General features: G+C 46.0%; 1 protein-coding gene across 1 annotated transcript in view; it reads left to right on the forward strand.

The window, feature by feature from the left end:
• fbxo41 (F-box protein 41) overlaps positions 1 to 18,805 on the forward strand; it is a 57,337-nt gene that overhangs the window by 29,279 nt on the left and 9,253 nt on the right. Inside the window, 6 exon segments of the mRNA XM_042070533.1 lie at positions 662 to 869; positions 6,785 to 6,858; positions 10,940 to 11,075; positions 11,077 to 11,302; positions 14,148 to 14,383; positions 15,013 to 15,128. Of these exon segments, the coding sequence (XP_041926467.1) occupies positions 662 to 869; positions 6,785 to 6,858; positions 10,940 to 11,075; positions 11,077 to 11,302; positions 14,148 to 14,383; positions 15,013 to 15,128 (996 nt within the window).

Raw genomic sequence — 18,805 nt, forward strand, 5'->3', positions numbered from 1 at the left:
TGTGTTGACAAGAGCGACAGTCACTGTTTATATGGAGAGAAATGTCTAGTACACAAAGATAACGCAGGCAAAGCTATTTTCAGCCATTTCCAGTTTCCTTCAGGGAATTAAAGAATGCAAGAGCTGGAGAGATGAAGGACAGAGAAAAGGATGAAGCAGAAAACTGAACAGATTCAAACACTTGTTATGTGAACATGTTTGTTTATTGTTGTGTATTAGTATATGGGAGTGTGTGTGTGTGTGTGTGTGAGAGAGAGAGAGAGAGGAAGTGTGTTTATGAGCTTAAAAAGATTTTGTGTTTGTGTGAAATAACAGATATATAATTTGAAGAGTTAATGCTAATAGTTTTATTGTATCTTTAGATGTATGCCTAAAGAGACAGAGAGAGACAGAGTAAGATCAGATGTAAAAACAAGATAAAGGTATTCTACATCATCAGTTTAAATGGGACCATTTGCTTTCCCCCAGTCATAAGCACCAAAGATGATCCTCTGTGCTTCATCAGTGCTTTGAAGAATCCATCTTCCTTTGATGGAGCACACACTCTGGCCATATACAAAGTGTATGATAGATATTATAGAAATAAGAATTAGTTTTAATTGTGTTTAGGTGTGCGCCTCTCTGTCCTGACCCCTAACGTCCCTTTGTCCACCCCCAACAGAGAGGTGGTTCAGATCGACCAGTTCCTCCAGGAGACGGCGGCGCGGGAGGCCAACGCAAAGGTGCGGCTGCAGCAGTTCATCGAGGAGCTGCTGGATCGAGCCGACCGCGCTGAGAAACAGCTCCAGATCATCAGCAGCTGTGGCACGACGCCCAACGGCAGCCTGGGACGCTGCAGCGTGCAGGGGTCAAAGGGCAACGGCCGACAGGTGAAAAGAAGAGTGGGGTCGGGTCAGGTTGGAGTGTGTGCTTGGTGGTGTGGATTGATATGAAGTAGTTGTGGAAACGGGTGCGCACATCCAAAATATGTTTTAACTAGGGCTGTCAATCGATTAAAAAAAATAATCTAATTAATTAAATACTCTGTGATTAATTAATCTAAATTAATCGCATATATAATTTTTGCTGTGAAAGTATTTAAAATTTTTAAATTCAAATAACATCATTGAATAATCAGCATTAGTGACATTAAAGTTCAGAAACTCTTTTATTATTATTTTAATAATGGCCATAATAATCTATGATATGACCTAATATGCTGAGGAAATAAATTCAAAAGTGCTTCGGGAAGAAGTTGTTTTTCACATACAAGGTAGCTATTTCAGGCCACAGATATAACCTAGGGGACACAATGAAAATAAATGAACACTTCCTTCAATTTCAACACTATTTCTTTGCATTGATGTGCAACTTTAGAGTTGATGAACTCCGGTGATATACAAATTCCTTGCTGCAGACATTGCAAAGGACTTTATTTTAATCAACACTTTATTTTTATCAACACCATCAGGTCGTTGTTTAAAAGTAAATGTTCCAATCAATGATCTACAGTAGTCAGCACATTTTCTTCTCTCTCCTTCATTTTACAGTCTAATGGTTACTGACTACAATGGCTTGGGGTCAAAGGTCATACGGAATCGATTAATCTATGTTATTTTAATCAGTTATTTTTTCTCAAATTAATTAATCGAAATTAATCAGTTATTTTGACAGCCCTAGTTTTAACAGATGCCAGACAAAACGTGTCAGAGAGAGAGAAGGATATGGTCTGTGTATGGGCTCCAAGAAATGAGCGTTTCAAAAAACGAAAAACGTTTCGAACTCAACAGATCTCCATCAGGCAAATAAGAAGGAGGAAGAAGAATAAATTCTAAGTTCTTATTTACCTGATGAAGATCTGTTGAGATCGAAACGTTGCCTTTCTAGAATAAATAAAGTATTTCTTGGAGCCCATATACAGTGGACTGATATGAGGACACCCACTATTACTTTAACCCTCCCCAGGTACACTCAGGCAAAAACAGGTCATTTGCAGTCATTTATGAATTTCATTTCTAGGAGGATGCAAATTAATTTGTGCTCTACCTCTCAGCGGCTGCCTGAATTACTCATGCATGAGGGAGAGATATCACTCTCCTCCATTATTATACATACCCCGTGTCCAGGTGGAATTGCACAGCAATTTTCTGTTTAATTTCAGCAGGCAGTAAATACATGGAGGTGTGTGTGTGTGTGTGTGTGTGTGTGTGTGTGTGTGTGTGTGTGTGTGTGTGTGTGTGTGTGTGTGTGTGTCTGTGTGTCTGTCTGTGTGTGTCTGTGTGTGTGTCTGTGTCTCTCTCTCTGTGTGTGTATGTCTGTCTGTGTCTGTGTTTGTGTGTGTGTGTGAGTTATGTGTGTTAGTAACATTTATTTGGTCTGAGGAGAGTCACTGGAGTGTGAATATCAGTGTTATGAGATGATGGAAGAGGGTTTGTGTGTGTGTGTGTGTGTGTGTGTGTGTGTGTGTGTGTGTGTGTGTGTGTGTGTGTGTGTTAATTGTGTTTGGCTTCCTCAGGACACGTCTCCTTTACACTCGCCGACTCCTCAGCATCTGTCATGTCACCAAAGCTGCTTCTTGTTGCCTCATTACAGAAAACACAAGAAAGCCTGGCAGCTGCTTACATTTTGGGGAATGAATAGCAGATGATGGCGCTCGTGTCTGCTGTGGTAGATAGCAAAAGCACCTAGAGCGCCCAGCTAGTTGTTCATGTAGAGTGTAGGCTGCTGAAGCTCACTGCTGGGTGGTGCTCAGGAGTGAGACCTCTGTTTACAGAAGCAGAGGCAGTGTTTATCTAGTGGAATGTGTCTCTGGGCACATCTTATGCCTGGCGCCTCCCTCATGGCTCCACGGAGCTGGGGCCTTCTTGTCCGGTCGGACTTCTAGATCTATGCAGCTAAGAGCCAGTCAGACCTGTGGACCGGGTATGTTGATTGGACTCAAAATTGATCACACTTTGTTTGAAATGATGTGGCACAACCAATATAAGCTAGTTCAGAGTGTAAACAGGTTGCTGAACAGTGCAGGTTCATATCAACAATTGACAGAAACTATGAGTGAGGCATTCTGAGTACATTGTAGGCTGTAGACGGCAATGTACTTCTCATTTACAGTACTAAAATGCCTGTGTTTTCCGGTATACAGTTTTTCACAATTGTTAAAACACATTATTTGAAACCTTCCACCCTTTTCTTAAAACAGTAGACACAAACCCCCGAACTTTATATTTTACTGGATTTACAGTAAATGTTGAATCCACTGAGTTATATATGAATATTTTTGTTTTGTTTTGTTTTTTTAGATGCAAAATGCATTTACTGTATTGTAAACAATGAACATTTCTTCTGGAGCTATATCAGCTGCCTTGAACACTGTGTTTTCCATCTTTCTATGTAGTGTTTATGACTGCTCAGTAGAGTTTTCATTTTGTGAGATGATCTGAAGACAGTGTTTTGAGGTCATTGTTCAGTTTTGCAGAGGTTGTCAGATGTTTTGGGATTTTGTAGTTTGAGATTTGGAGTTTGTGATTACAGTTTTGAGAAAAGGGTGAAAGGTTTCATAAAAATGTGTTTTATGTAGCAATTGTGAAAAGCTGTAACTACCACTAATGGGAGCAGACTGACAGGTGGTTGGTTCTGCTGATGCCAGTCACTAATCATGTTGATGTTCTCCAGGACTAATTTCACTGCTGATTACAGTGCGCTGGAACTCAGTCTGGGTCCATAATGCACTTTATAGAGATCAGTGGGAGATCCATTAGTCCAACCAGTGAGAGAAGTCAGGGGATAAATGTTTTACTCTGGGTTTGGAATTGATACGTACCCTGGGGCTCATCTCACTTCAATGTGTTGCAATTAAGTTGGCTGTTCATGTTGTTCAGAGTCTTGTTTTGATGCAGCTTTATGCTCCAGATTTGGCACCAAGGAGTTCAGATATTGTATGTTGGTGATGTGTCCATTGAGAATAATGTAATTATAGTAAACTGCCTAGAAGAAGTGCTTAATGTGTGGTAATAACTGTACTATAATAACAGCTAAAAAGTTTAGGACTACCCTAAAGCCAGAACATACACTATATTTAACCTTAATGCTGACAAAACATAAACTGTAACTGAAAAGATTGTTGTGTCAACCATTTCAAATTGTAGGTCATAGTAGCCTACGGTTTATCAGCCATCTCAGTGCCTCGTGCTGTTTTCTCAGCTGATGACGACTCATGGGGATATTTATACTATTTTGACTGTGTTCTATTTTCTCTCGGTGGCCATCCGGGCTGAGCCCTGTCCTATCAGCCTGGTTAGGGGGAGGTGAGAGAGATGATCAGCAGCACCTATCAATCTCAGATGGGGGTCCACCCAGGCGCTTACCACCTCCCCACTGGCGACTCCCTGCCAGTCTTGCTGACATCACACGGGTCCCCCTTACATCTCCATGGAAACCCGCATCATGAGAATCCGTGCTGTTATTATTACACACTGTTTCATATTCTCTTCAGTTTTATTGCCAGACTGTGGATTGAAGAATGGAACCTGCACTTTTCAGGGTAATTTTTTAATCTGTATGTTCCATATTACGAGAAGTAGGCTTTTAGATTTCATTCTAAGTAGGACACAGGAGATGAGAGTGGACCAGTTCAGAGAGAGAAACCCCAGAGTGAATACACCTCCCTATGGGCTATCTGCACAGTTAGGCTGAGAGAACTAAAGAGGTATTTGTTATGAAAATCAATTGACATTAGCCATTTGAAAAGTGCTTTTTAAAGTCCTCAATAAGCTTAAGTAGAAATACATCACTTCTGGACAGTTTTAGAACATAACAGTCGTTTGTGCAGCGGTAAGGAGTTTGTATCTAAAATAATGAGTTAACTAGCTACAGGCCAACAGCACCACCAACAGCACAGTAGATAGTAAGTTAACTGATGGAGTTTGCAGATACATTTAGTGAGGAGCTGTACATTTTTGTTGTTTCACTAGCCCAGATCACAAGACTATATAATGAAGTGAATAGTCTATGGTGGCCAGCAGAAACAACACATGGGAATAGGTCAACAAAAATGATTTTAAGATCTTAAAAAAAAAGTAGTTACTTGCAAAAGCATACTTCAGAATCTATAAACAAACCTGTATAATGTGCTTAAATGCTGCACCTTTAAAATGTGCCTTTGTACTGCTCACAAGGAAGAACAGTAAACTGACATCACCTGTATTGGGATGGGGCGGGGGGCACCAACAAGGAGCACCCAAGAGCAACAGGGGCAAGGAAAAACTCCCTTACTAAGGAAGAAACCTTGGGCAGATCCACGGCTCAAGGGGCTAACCCAACTGCCAGGGGTCTTGGTGTGTGTGTTAGGGGGATGACAAGGGAGATGGGAGAGATAGTGTGCTGTGTATGTGTATTTTATTGTTTAAGTCTACACTTTAAAGGCCAAGAAACACATAAAAAGTATCCATAGAAAATAATAAATGAAGTAATAAAGGTCAATACAATGTACGAGTTACATTTTTATTATATAGTAAAGTGTCTTTAACAATTCTGTGCTGAATGATTGTCTTTAATTCAGAAAGTATCTTCATGAAAGCCCTCTCTGGTTCTGGTATTGGCTCAGCACTGAAAGGAAGGTCTGTTTCTCTCTCTCTCTCTCTCTCTCTCCCCTCTCTCTCTCTCTGTGTGTGTGTGTGTGTGTGTGTGTGTGTGTGTGTGTGTGTGTGTGTGTGTGTGTGTGTGTGTGTGTGTGTGTGTGTGTGAAAGATGGATGGAGCAGACCTTTGGTTCCAGCCCATTTCTGAGGCATGTACTCAGCCTCCGCCCAGCTCATGCCTATATGGGTCGATGCAGAGATGGATGGGCTCCCTGTTCCTCCTGCTTCTTTTCCACTGGCACAGGTCCCAGTGTCTGTGTGTGTGTGTGTGAGAGTGGGTGGGTGTGTCTGTGAGTGTGTACTGTATGTGTGTGTGTGTGTGTGTGTTTGTGTGTCTGTGTGTGTGAGAGTGGGTGGGTGTGTCTGTGTTTCTGTGCATGTGTGCAGTCTCTGTTAGCACCACCACAACCCCTGGCTGCTGTCCCATCTCAACAGGCATTGGCACCTCACCAGCCAACACCTCACCTTTAAAGCCACGAGAGCTGAGAAAGGGAGGAGAGAGACCGAGAGAGAAGAAAGGGAGGAGAGAGACCGAGAGAGATGGAGGGAGGAGAGAGACCGAGAGAGATGGAGGGAGGAGAGAGACCGAGAGAGATGGAGGGAAGCTGGAAAACCAGCAGTAGAGTAATGGGTGGGTGTGGCACGGGAAAACCCCTACTAGAGAGGGAGAGGGGGGTTGTGTTAGTGTAGGAGAGGAAGAGATGGCGTGGATGGAGTGACAGGATAAAGGAGTGCGTGGAGCACGTACAGGAAATGGGGTCTCCTGCTCTGCTGCCCTTGCTCTGCCTGCTCCCCCAGCCTTCTCACGGCGCTGGGCACAGCCACCCTCACCCAAGCTAATTACCTCTCAGCTGCACAGAGAACATTTGCGCGCCGTAGCTCTGTGCGTCGTGACTGCCCAGTCCATGCTGTCTGAAATGCTGCCCGTCCACATCCTGTTAACAGCTTCCCAGACATATGCCGCTGGCAGTTGGTCTGTACATGTCAGAATGCTGATGCTAGTCTAGCTCTGGGTTATTTGTGCTGTGAAATGAATGCTGATACAGGTGAATGCCGGCCGGTGGGGTTTGTGTCTTTGCCGGCCGTTGGGGTTTGTGTCTTTGTTTAGAGTGGGATGGATTATTTCTCTCTCTCTCTCTCTCTCTCTCTCTCTCTCTCTTTCCTTTGCAGAGGAATTCCAGTATTTCTGGGACGTCCAGAGGCATGTACCAGGTGTCAGACCGCCACTCCTCCCCCAGCACAGGGTAAGTCTGATGGACGCAGCTAACATGACTACTCTGTACTGGACTAGTTTATTCATCCTTACTGTGAGGATGATGATTTCATTAATCTGTGTGAAACACCTGTGAAATGTATTTTCAACAATCAACAATTATCAACAATCATGTTGCCAAATATAACATTACATTACTGAAGTAGCATGCCAAGTCACAGCTAAAGTGTAGCTCTTTGTCTCTGATCATTTGCATCAGATCCCTCCCAGACTGTGCTGTCAAACGTGGCATGGCTGCTCTTCGGTATCCTTGGCAACCTGTCCTGGGGGCCTTGGGTCCTGTAGATGGCTATTGTGCGGTAGACCGTGAGTGGAGATAAGCGTGTGCTCAGTAGACCGTGCAGACGCCCCTGACTGTAACTGGAGTTCACCTCCAGGCGGCGTTCAGACGCTCCTCAACCCTCTGGAGGAAGAGGCGGGAAACAACAATGTCCTGAAAGCCTCCCTCAATCAATAGAAACTATAGACGTCCACTCCACAATGACTAAGTGCTCAGTCAATGGTCAATGAAACCCACTTGCTACATCCTGAAGATTTCCTCTGCTGTCCCACTTAATCAGTTCAGCCTTATTAGCAACAATGAGACAGTTTAGCGGTCGGAAAAGTTATTATATGTGAACTGTCTCATAACAAGGGTGACATTTGCCTATCATCCTCACAATGCTGAGGGCATTTTATTGTTAAGGGATACTTGTAGGTTGTTATACGTGTTGCAGGGCCTTCCTGATGGCCTTCAGTTCTGTGTGCACCACTGAGACACACGTGTCATTTCACACTCAACACTGCAGAGATTTTGAAGGCAAGACCACGCTTGCCAATGTATTTGGTCCCTGATATTCATGTACGTTGAGGATGAAGCCTATTTTTACTTGAGCTAAATATAGGCGTGTGCATCCTTACATAAGACTCCATGAGGATTCAAAGCACTGGGCTGGGTATTCGAGGATCAGCAGCAGATGATGGCCGCGTGTGTGAGTGAGTGAGATCACAGGTGTCATGGCAGGCTCAACTGCTCAGCACAACCCAGACATTTGAGCCTAGAAGGGGGAAAAAACATGACTGTTTGTGGACCCTGCCGTCCACGCCTGGCTTCCCCCAGAGTGACGTCACATCATGGTGCCTCCCTTCTGGAGTCAGACGGACGTGGCCAGAGTCACCAAATGGCCAACTCGGGTCCGTGTGGTATTCGCCAGACGAGCTGTCGGCTACTGCTGTTCAGAAGCTGTGCAGCCAAGAATGCTATTTAAGATGGAACATGTGTGGGAGGATGGTCAGTGGATGGCAGCTCAGAGATGCTGTCAAAAGACATGAATTTAGTCTTGAATTGTGTTATGGAAAAACGTCCTTCCAGTATTTATAGCATGTCAAATGATCATTTCAAGTTATGATTGTGTGTGCATCTGCTAATGTGTCAAGCGTAGAATGATCATTTAAAGTTTTGTCGTCATGATTGTGTGTGCATCTGCTAATGATCATTTAAAATTTTGTCGTCATGTTTGTGTGTGCATCTGCTAACGTGACGAGCAGCTGTTAGCTGCATTTAGCCAGCTTACTAACTGTTTGACAAGCTATAATAACTTCTTTGCATTAATGTTTTTCATTGATATAAAGACTGACTGAAGAAATATGCAGGTATTGTGATCACATTACTATGCCAAATGTGGGTTACCTAGACTGTCCCCAAAAAAAGTAAAGCTAGTAAATAACCGAGGGCCCAAAGGGTTAAATAGTTCTTCCTTCATCAAACTGCAAACTCCACTGCATAGGCATAATGAATCATGATGGAGACAGGTGGAAAGTAATAGCAGATACTGAGCATTTGACTGAGAGCTTCAGGGAGAAACTACTGGCTTTTCACAAACTTTAAAGGAATATATTTGACCAACAAAAGGTAAAGAATTAAAATTCTATAATTATGAATTATTTATATTTATTTTAGGAGGGTATATGTCCCCACCACTTTCCTAATCAATGCCTTTGCCTTCTTCCATCATTGCGAACTGTTAACTAACTACTAGCTAACTAACAATGCTAATTGCTAACTGTTTTGACTGTGTGTCATCTCCAACGTTAAACATTCTCTACTCAAATGCTCTATTCTGGCTTAGAGGAGCTTTAATGGTTCATGCTTTGAGCCAGCAGGATCCCAAATGAGTGTTCTAAAAATGAAGAGTTGCTCACTAATTAAGGGGATTATACTGCTGTATCACCCTATATGACACTGGAGGCCTGTGGCGCCTGAGGGCTTGTGTCTGAGTGAGGCGCCCTCTGGCCCGTCCAGCCTCATCTGCACCTCACGCCTCACACAGCAGCCTCAGCTGCAGCAGCAGCACGGAGAGCAGAGCAGAGGACGGCAGCACTCAGAGCAGAGGAGAGGACGGCAGCACTCAGAGCAGAGGAGAGGACGGCAGCACTCAGAGCAGAGGAGAGGACAGCAGCACTCAGAGCAGAGGAGAGGAGAGGAGAGCAGCACACAGAGCAGAACAGAGGACAGCAGCACTCAGAGCAGAGGAGAGGACGGCAGCACTCAGAGCAGAGGAGAGGAGAGGAGAGCAGCACACAGAGCAGAACAGAGGACAGCAGCACACAGAGCAGAACAGAGGACAGCAGCACACAGAGCAGAGGAGAGGACAGCAGCACACAGAGCAGAACAGAGGACAGCAGCACTCAGAGCAGAGGAGAGGAGAGGAGAGCAGCACACAGAGCAGAACAGAGGACAGCAGCACACAGAACAGAGGAGAGGAGAGGAGAGCAGAGGAGAGGAGAGCAGAGGAGAGGAGAGGAGAGCAGAGGAGAGCAGAGGAGAGGAGAGGAGAGGAGAGCAGAGGAGAGCAGAGGAGAGGAGAGCAGAGGAGAGGAGAGGAGAGCAGAGGAGAGCAGAGCAGTGCAGAGGAGAGGAGAGGAGAGGAGAGCAGAGGAGAGGAGAGCAGAGGAGAGGAGAGGAGAGGAGAGCAGAGGAGAGCAGAGGAGAGGAGAGGAGAGGAGAGCAGAGGAGAGCAGAGGAGAGGAGAGCAGAGGAGAGGAGAGCAGCACTCAGAGCAGAGGAGAGCAGAGGAGAGGAGTGCAGAGGAGAGGAGAGGAGTGCAGAGGAGAGGAGAGGAGAGCAGAGGAGAGGAGAGGAGATCAGAGGAGAGGAGAGGAGAGGAGAGGAGAGGAGAGGACAGCAGAGGAGAGGAGAGGAGAGCAGAGGAGAGGAGAGGAGAGGACAGCAGAGGAGAGGAGAGGAGAGCAGAGGAGAGGAGAGGAGAGGAGAGGAGAGCAGAGGAGAGGAGAGGACAGCAGCACTCAGAGCAGAGGAGAGCAGAGGAGAGGAGTGCAGAGGAGAGGATGGGCTCCACCAGGAGGACGGGCTGCTCCCTGAGCTTCACATCCAGCCAGAGGTGGAGGAAAGGCCAGGCACTGGGCCCAGTCTGTGTGTGTGTGTCTGTGTATGATGTATAGTGGTCGATATAATAATTCCTACTGGACAAATGTTTGAAAAATTCCAATATCATGTTTTAAGTGGTGTGGCCTTCTAAGCAGGAGCTATTTCACTACAGCCTTTTTCAGCTGCAGTGCCTCACTGGCTGTCAGACTCCCTAGTGGAAAGTTTGTTTCTCAAAAGTGCCCTGAAGAAGAACATTCCTTTCCCACAATGCACTGTGAATGTCCCAACTGTCTGACGGGTTCAGCCCACTGCCAGAGTTTCCAGTGTAAACATCAGCCCAAGTGACTCATTTTATCCTCACCACTGTGGAAACACCTGTTTGACTCAGGACGTGGAGTAACATGCTTGAATAAGACGTTTAATGGATGAAATTATAGACCAGAGAAACAGAGGTTTGTTGAGACGTGTCCAGTCTCTCTGCCTGCCTGTCTCCTTAACTCTGCTGTTCTGACATCTCTGTTGAGTGTCCCCCAGACTGTGGTGGCCTAATATTGACTGTCAGCGACACTTCGGCAAACCGGGAGTGACCACAGCCTACCTTAGTGTGAGTGTGAGGGAGGCTGTGATGTGTGTGTGTGTGTGTGTGTGTGCTCCTGACAGGTCTGTTCTCTCCTCCCTCTGACAGGGTGCCAGGCCATGTGAAGTCGATGTCACAAGGATCGGGCGGTGGCTACGACAGCGACAGTGTGGAGATGCACCCCATGGACGAGTGTCTGGAGGCCCAGTACTATCACGTGCAGTGCCGGCTGGGGGAGGGTGGTGGTGGCCGGCGGCTACGACCGGGCAGGGGCCTCTCGCAGCTGGGGCCTCCGTAAGCAGGCCATCCAGAACTGGCAGCGGCGGCCGTACCGCAACAGCACGGAGGGCGAGGAGGGCGACGTGTCGGACGTGGGCTCCCGCACCACCGAGTCCGAGGCCGAGCTGTGGGACCAGGAGTGCCGCATCCCTGCAGACTGTCAGCAGCCCAGCAGAGCTGCATACCGCCTGGGTACACACTCGTCTACAGATCTGTGATCTGTGTGTGTGTGTGTGTTTATATATGTGTGTGTGTATATATATATAATTTTATATCATAAAACATAATTGCTCAGATACAGTACGCAACACAGTAAAACAGGTCATACAGGATACAGTATATAGAATACAGGATATTGGCGGTATACAAAGTACGGTGTTCCATGGTCACTACCATGCCCATAGACTCCATAATTAAACCACTTACTTGACATGTCAAGCTAACACATAGCTATCTGATTCATTATTGATTGTACAGATAAGGACAGTGAACTCGTAATTGTCTTCTATGAATTGTTTCGACCATGACATCAGCCCCCATGTTATGTGTACGTTAAGTGACGTGTTCTTCCCACACACACAAACTCCAGCCATCTCGAGGCTCCGTGTGTGTGTGTGACAGCACGACAGAGAGGCTGCTCAGCACTTGGCCTCATTCAGGCCCACTGCCCAGACCACTGGTGGGAAACTAGGTCAGGGCGAGACCAGCTGGCGTTCGGGGTTGCTGCTGACCAGAGAGCAGTGTCAGAGTGCGGTGAGTTATGACCAGGCCACCCTCCGCCTGACTCCAGATCAGCTGGGCTGGCAGGATGAGTAAAGGGCCGTCTGCTCCTCCTTCACGGCTGGAGACGCATCGTGTATGACACACTCACGCACATTCTGCACATGGCCTCACAGTAACCAGCACTGGGACACTGTGTGCTATAGTATAGATTGAGAGTCTTTAGTCTTTAGATTGAGGTCCTTTCTATACAGTATTGGTATGTTGCATTCTGTAAGTGTTCTGTGTCATGTATGGCTCATGGGTACAGTAGTGTTTTTGTGTATGTGTGTGAGAGTAGACATCCTTGTCTGTGGTAGTGTTTAACACACACCTCCCTGCATGACCTCTGCCCATACACTCCCTCCCTCCTCAGGGAGGCCTCATGAGGCTAGAGTGCTGCCCCTCACCTCCCCTCTCTCCCCTCTTTCCTCTTTCTCATCTCCCATATCTCTCCCCTCTCTCTCTCTCTCTCCTCCCTCTGCTCTCGCCTCTTTCTCCTCTCTCTTATCTCCCCTCTCCCCTTTCCCCTCTCTTTCCTCTCTCTCTCTCCTTTCTCCCCTCTTTCCTCTATCTCTCCTCTCTCTCCTCTCTCTCCTCTCTCCTCTCTGTCCCCTCTCCTCTCCCTCCTCTCTCTCCTCTCTCTCCTCTCTCCTCTCTGTCCCCTCTCCTCTCTCTCCTCTCTCCCCCTCCTCTCTCCTCTCTCTCTCTTTCCTCTCTCTCTCCTCTCTCTCCCCCTCCTCTCTCCTCTCTGTCCCCTCTCCTCTCTCCCCTGTCCCCTCTCCTCTCTCTCCTCTCTCCCCCTCCTCTCTCCTCTCTTTCTCTCTCCTCTCTCCTTTTCCCTCTCCTCTCCTCTCCTCTCTTCTCTCTCCTCTCTCTCCTCTCTCCCCCTCCTCTCTCCTCTCTTTCTCTCTCCTCTCTCCTTTTTCCCTCTCCTCTCCTCTCCTCTCTCTCCTCTCTCCCCCTCCTCTCTCCTCTCTTTCTCTCTCCTCTCTCCTTTTTCCCTCTCTTCTCTCTCCACTCTCCTCTTCTCTCTCTCCTCTCTTCCCTCTCCGTCCACCTCTTTGCTTTCTGCAGGCAAGCAGCTGCATTCCTCTGAGTCTGTCTTTGTAGCATGCATTTGTTTCTCCATCTAGAATTCTCCCTGGTTTGCACCTCCCCCCTCTCTCTCTCTCTCTCTCTCTCTCTCTCCCCTCCCTCTCCCTCTCTCTCTCCCTCTCCACCTCTCTCCCTCTCCCTCTCTCCCTCTCTCCCTCTCCACCTCTCTCCCTCTCTCTCTCCACCTCTCTCTCTCTCTCTCTCCCTCTCCCTCTCTCCCTCTCCCTCTCCACCTCTCTCCACCTCTCCCTCTCCCTCTCTCCCTCTCTCTCTCATTATAAAGATGTGGTAGAGGGTGATTCCTGGGTGTGGAAGCTTTCTTAGCCCTCCCTTCCCCAGTCATCTGAGCTCGCTGGGACTCCCTTTATGAGGGCACCAGCTGATTACTGCATCTCTCCTAGCACAGACCAATAAACACCAGCCAGCCTTTATGGTTTCCTCCCAGACTTCTCACACTGACGGTCCTGTGAGTAAGCAGGTGTTGTTGCATTGCATTGGAGAAGGAGGAGGAAACCTCTCCACACAATAGAAAGTGCTGAAACACTTGCATCCCTGTTCCTGAGGAGGAAAGCCTGACAGTGTTTTGCTGCACCACTTTGTTAACATAGCTCTGTGAAAATGACATGTCCGTCACCATGGTGTGATCTGAAGGATTTTTGTTGATGCCGCAGCACTTGGCTGTGTGCCGCCTGTGAAAATCTTGAGTGTAGGCGTGGTGCGTTCAAGAGCCTGTTGCTTCCCAAGCCACCCTGCCCAGATCTGAAGCACTGACACATGTGACTCACCATGTTCTGTTCGTGTTCTTCTTTACTTACAATGCTGTGCTGGAGATAGCTTGGCTTCAGCATTTGGCTGGCATGTTGTGTTTAGGAGGGATGAGGGACTAGCAAAAGGCTTTCTGTCTCAAGCTGTGCACTAGTGACACCCTGTGGATACTCATGGAACTACAACCAAGCCATCCCTGAAAGCTCACATCCCGTTTATGTTTCAGGAGAGAGAATTCTGAAAGCATTGCTTTAAGAATGGTTGTTTTTGTTGCCATTATGTTTTCATGAAAACACAAAAGAATGAATGATTCCACTTACTTAGTGTTTTTCTTACCAGTGGTTAGCTACCCCACCATGGAATTACATTTTCCCTTTGTCACCTCCCTGTGTCTCTCCCTGTTGTCCCTGTGAAGGTCGCTCTGAGGGGGGCTACAAGCCCTGCCGGCACGAGAAGAGCCCCTCCAAGTCGAACGAGGTGATCAGCCCAGAGGTGCTGAAGATGAGAGCCGCCCTCTTCTGCATCTTCACCTACCTGGACACCAAGACGCTGCTGCGTGCTGCCGAGGTGTGTCGCGACTGGAAGTTTGTGGCGCGACACCCGGCCGTCTGGACTCGCGTCCTCCTGGAGAACGCCCGCATCTCCTCCAAGGTAAGAGCCCGTAGCAGTGGACGCCATCTGGCCTCTCTCTGATTTGCCGTCATTAGCTACAGTACAGTCTCTCATTCATCACTGATGTGTCACATACATTACTGTACTACCGCTATTAGTATATAGAGAACTTCTGTTGGTCTGGCACCAGGTGGTGTACGGTGGTGTCTCCATAACCGAGTCAAGGCTATTAATAACTCTGGTCGCTGACGCCACCATTCAGACATACACCAAATGTCGAGGGCTGAAAGAGAGCCCAGTTTTCTGAGTTAGATGCTGACAGATTTTCACATATTATCATGAGTCATTTCAGATTTTATCGGCCATGACGTGCCAGTCTAACTGCAAATGTAAATTAGCCTGTAATGAGATGCATCTCCTACCAGAAGAAATGTCCTGCCACAAGTATATAAGTAGTTATCTATTAATAGCACTTATGATATAAGGGGAATTCTTTGTGTGTAGTGAAAAACACCATGTAACTTCACAAAAACAGTATAATTTGTCTTTGAACTTTTAAATATCTGATTTCTCTCTCTCTCTTCTCTCTGTTTGTCTTTCTGTTTCTCTCTCTCTCTCTCTCTCTCTCTCTCTCTCCTGTTCTCTTTTTCTGTGTTCTTTTCTTTCAGTTCTTAAGCACGCTGTCGCAGTGGTGCACGCAGACCCACTCCCTTATTCTGCAGAACCTCAAACCCAGGCAGAGAGGCAAGAAGGAGACGAAGGAGGAGTACCTCAAGAGCACACGGTACACTCACTGCTCTCAGCACATAATGGGCGCAGATGGTAACACATGAAGCCGGAGCTTTGGTTTTTGCAGAGGATTCCCTCGGGTACTACACTCTTAAGGCTCTATCTTGCACTCCAGCGCAATTGACTTTGTATACTCGCGCTTTTGTCTTTCCTATTTTGCAGTCAGCGCATATTGGAATTTTCCCTCCACAGGTACCTGTGCGCCCACGGGGGTGTTTCAGCGAAAAGAGGGGGCGTGTTCCGGCGCAAACAGTCTCTGTTGATATTTTGCAGTTTCAGAAAACAATTCCGCCACAGACCAGGAACCTCCTGGTCAGTGGCGCAAATTCAGATGCTATTTTAAGGGCGCATGCATGGCCACAGGCCTGCAGAAATTAATGCTATGCACACCGATCTATAGACCCCCTATGCACAGATGGAAACATTCAAAGCCTTGATAATATTTGTCCGTTTCCCGGTTTTGTTTGTGCATTGGTCAACTAAAAATTTAGTAGCCTATATAGTGCATCTACATGCAATATCTTTACAACAACAACGCCTAATTACGACCTATTACTGTAATTTGGACAACTTTATACAGCCCTATAAAGGCTAAAGTTACCTTTAATTTTGTTCCAATTTACCGTTATGTATGGCTTTAAACATCGCGTGCGCTTTAACATCAGCCTATAAGCATTATTCCAGCTGCGCTAAGGTTTTGACAAGCATCACAATTTTGCCTACCTTGTTGTAGCCCATCTGAAATAACTCCAAACTTTGCTATGTTCCCTCCATCCTTTCGTTGTTCTCAAAAAACGTTTTATATCCATGATGGCCTTGAAGTCTTGAGTTTGTGAATTTGCTTAAATAAGCTTATTATGGGCTGTTAACCAGCAACCATAGACAGTAAAAGAAAGCAGCAAGTAGCCTTGGCTACAATTTCTGTAGTTGCTGCGTCTATTCATTGTTATTCTCTCTCCTGCTCTAACAAAAGTGTGTGCATTAAGTTGATGATAACGTGTTTACAAACTTTACTTTACATAAAATAAATATTGTAAATAGCCTACTGTCATGCAGTTAATGGGATACTGTGCAGAGTTGGAAAGTTAGGTCAACTTGGAAACTGTTTCTCGTTGTTGAGTTGCCTGTTGGTAAGATACAGCCGTAGCTTACACCTTGCAGGAGCGCTTGCTTGGGCGCCTGTGTTGCGCAATGCACTTTGCTCCTCTCATCTATACGACGCAGTTCCCATTTCTCCAAACCATACGTAATTACAAGGACAAATATTGCTACACGAGGGAAATCAGTGTGGTGTCCGACGTGAAAAAACAGGTATAAATCTAGCGAACACATTTCCACGAATCACGGATGTGTTGATGACATAAATTAGGAAATATTAGAGGACTTACGTAATAAGACGTGATGTTGAACTGCATGCCGATGCCATTTAACCCAAATGCCCCACCAGCAGCACGGGAGAGGAGAGCTTATCTGACAGATCTGCATTGTCTATAGTGAGGTAATGTTAGATTACATTGCAAAAATATCACCATGCATTCATAACCTCGTGATTCAGTGAGAGTGATCCCAAAACATTGGAAAGTGACATTTCTGTATTACATTTTGTCAAGAGGAAAAATCAATAGCAAACTGTTCCCAACTGACTATAGCGCTGTGAACCGTTCCTGGCTGCGCCTGGCAAATCCGCCATCATAATAGCAATCCGCTATGGAACAAGAGTGCCTGTTGTTAAAGGGAATATGAGATGACGCAAGATAGAGCCCTTAGTGTGAACAGAAGCGTGTGCTTTAGCATGTTTTGGTTCCTATGGGATGGTGATTCCTTCATGTTCCTTCCTTCCTTCCTTCATGTCACTCTGTACATTATCATGGTGTTCCCTTGATTGTACTCATTCAGTAGGCATGTTTATGCTAAGTAGCTTCTTTAGATAAGGTAAATATACATGGTCTCCATCTTATTAGCAGCGCTGTCCAAGTTGAGCTGCAGGAAGGCAGATACAGCAACTCAGTGTTACACGTGCATGTAATGCAACATCACTTTTAGTATTTACAGTGTTACGTAAGTGCTTTAGTCCACCTAATGTGGAGTAGTGACATATTTGTTGTTATTTTTGGCATCCGAGAGGTGCAGGCAGATGTGATGGAGCAGGTGTTGTAGACTCTGACAGCTTGATCACTGGGGCATGTTTGTGTTTGAAATGAGAGAGAGGAAGAGAAGCCTCCACTCTACCACTCCCCCCCTGCAGCAGCCTCTGGGGCCGCAAGGAGGATTGGGAACCCACGATTCTGTCATGTCATTACACACCACCCGCCACTCCATGGCCGGTGATAGTGGTGTGTGTGTGTGTGTGTGTGTGTGTGTGTGTGTGTGTGTGTGTATGTGTGTGTGTGTGATTGTGTGTGTGTGTGTGTGTGTGTGTGTGTGTGTGTGTGTGTGTGTGTGTGTGTGTGTGTGAGAGAGATTGTGTGTGTGTGTGTGCGTGTGTGTGTGTGTGTGTGTGTGTGTGTGTGTGTCTGTGTGTGTGTGTGTGTGTGTGCTAGTGTGCTGACTTACAGCAGGTGTCTGCGTTAGAGGATGGATGCAGGGGGCTCACAGCAGAGAATCCACAGCATGAGCCAAGGCAGCTGGCTCTGACACCATTTCTCGCTATTGCTCTCGATATCTCTCTCTCTCTCTCTCTCTCTCTCTCTCTCTCTATCTGTCTCTCTATATCGCTCTGTATCTCTCCGTCTAATTACCTTGCACAGCTAGCCCCTTGTCGCCCAGTGGTTTATCTGTGCTTCTCTCTAAGCAGCCGGCTGCGTGGACATGATGACATGCTGTGAGTTAGCCCACATGCCTGTGTGTGAGTGATGCGTAGTCAGCGTTCTAGCTCAGCTGTTCCAAACCTCAGCCACACACAATAGTATGGGAAGAGCCATGATTTGTATTGTAATTCATTTGAAAGACAAATCCTTTGGTATTAAAAGGAATTACTCACACACATAGGGACACTGAGATATTATGCTAAAGCTACTAAAGCCTTTGATTTTTCTTTTCATTTTTATCTCTCTGCTTGTTCTTTCTCCTCTCTGGAATATTATCAGACATTTTTGTTTTTATAGCTGCCAGATATTTGAAAGCACCTCCCACTTACTCCCTATTCTATTCATTTCTGTCACTTTTCTCCTGACACCATGTTTCCGTTTTATTCCCTTTCATCATTTATACAAATGTATCCGAGAGTTATCAAAGTATAAAGTCACAGTTTTGAGTATAAAATTGGTAATTTAGTACCTAGTTTAGTGGTGACATTGTTGTGCTCCTTGCAGTCATCACATATCATCCATTTATTATGTTGTTGAGTCTATTTTTGTCCAAGAACCTGTATTTGTGAAGTGTTCCATTGGATTGGCTTATGAACAGTGATCCAAAGCATAGTCATAGTGATTTGATCATCTTTTAGTTCTTGCAGTGACAACTGATCTAGACTTTCTAGCACATTAAACTATCAAACTCAGGTAAGACATGAGAAAACACGATTGACCAAGGTAACATAACTTCATTGATTTAATAAAAGCGGCAAACACTATGCTTATGGCCCAAAAGATGGAAACGTGCTGTTAGTATAGTATTAAACAGTGTTTCCCAGATTATTGAATTCCATTTGTGGTGGTTGGTTTGCAGAATTAA

Source organism: Alosa sapidissima, chromosome 1 (assembly GCF_018492685.1).
Source record: "Alosa sapidissima isolate fAloSap1 chromosome 1, fAloSap1.pri, whole genome shotgun sequence".
NCBI classification, from domain to species: Eukaryota; Metazoa; Chordata; class Actinopteri; order Clupeiformes; family Clupeidae; genus Alosa; species Alosa sapidissima.